The sequence below is a fragment of the Penaeus monodon genome, chromosome 31 (assembly GCF_015228065.2).
Source record: "Penaeus monodon isolate SGIC_2016 chromosome 31, NSTDA_Pmon_1, whole genome shotgun sequence".
Taxonomy (NCBI): Eukaryota; Metazoa; Arthropoda; class Malacostraca; order Decapoda; family Penaeidae; genus Penaeus; species Penaeus monodon.
Genome location: NC_051416.1, coordinates 27,426,232 through 27,426,619, shown reverse-complemented (window position 1 = coordinate 27,426,619; position 388 = coordinate 27,426,232). Strand labels below are relative to the sequence as shown.

At 48.5% G+C, this 388-nt stretch overlaps 1 protein-coding gene across 1 annotated transcript in view; it reads right to left on the bottom strand.

Moving 5' to 3' along the window:
- Positions 1 to 388, bottom strand: part of LOC119592941 (non-symbiotic hemoglobin 1-like) — a 72,468-nt gene that overhangs the window by 28,238 nt on the left and 43,842 nt on the right. The window contains exon 3 of the mRNA XM_037941833.1: positions 127 to 231. Within this exon, the coding sequence (XP_037797761.1) occupies positions 127 to 231 (105 nt within the window). The remainder of the gene's footprint in view (positions 1 to 126; positions 232 to 388) is intronic.

Below are 388 nucleotides of genomic sequence, written 5' to 3'. Positions count from 1 at the left end.
CGCATGGAGACAGGCAGAGTGTTTACCACGGTGGGATATAGGGTCGTGAGCCCACCACAGAATTCCAGAAACAAGGGCAATTCCCAGGCAGGCGAGCGAACACCAGCATTCCCAACCCGGACTCACCTCAGGGCATGGGCACGTAGCTGCTTTGAATGCTTGATCTCTTCCAGGTCGACGCCTTTGAACGGCATGAACACCTCCTGAACATCGGGGTGCGTCTCAAACAGCCTGAGGAGAAGGAGAGATGGAGATGGTTCAAGACTGGTGCACGGGGGTTTGTTCATGCATAGGGGATATTTTATCTGTTTACAAGGTGACGAAGAAAACAATGTATGTTTTAATTCAACAAATTCTATGATCAAGTTTATTTTAACACTTTGATAGC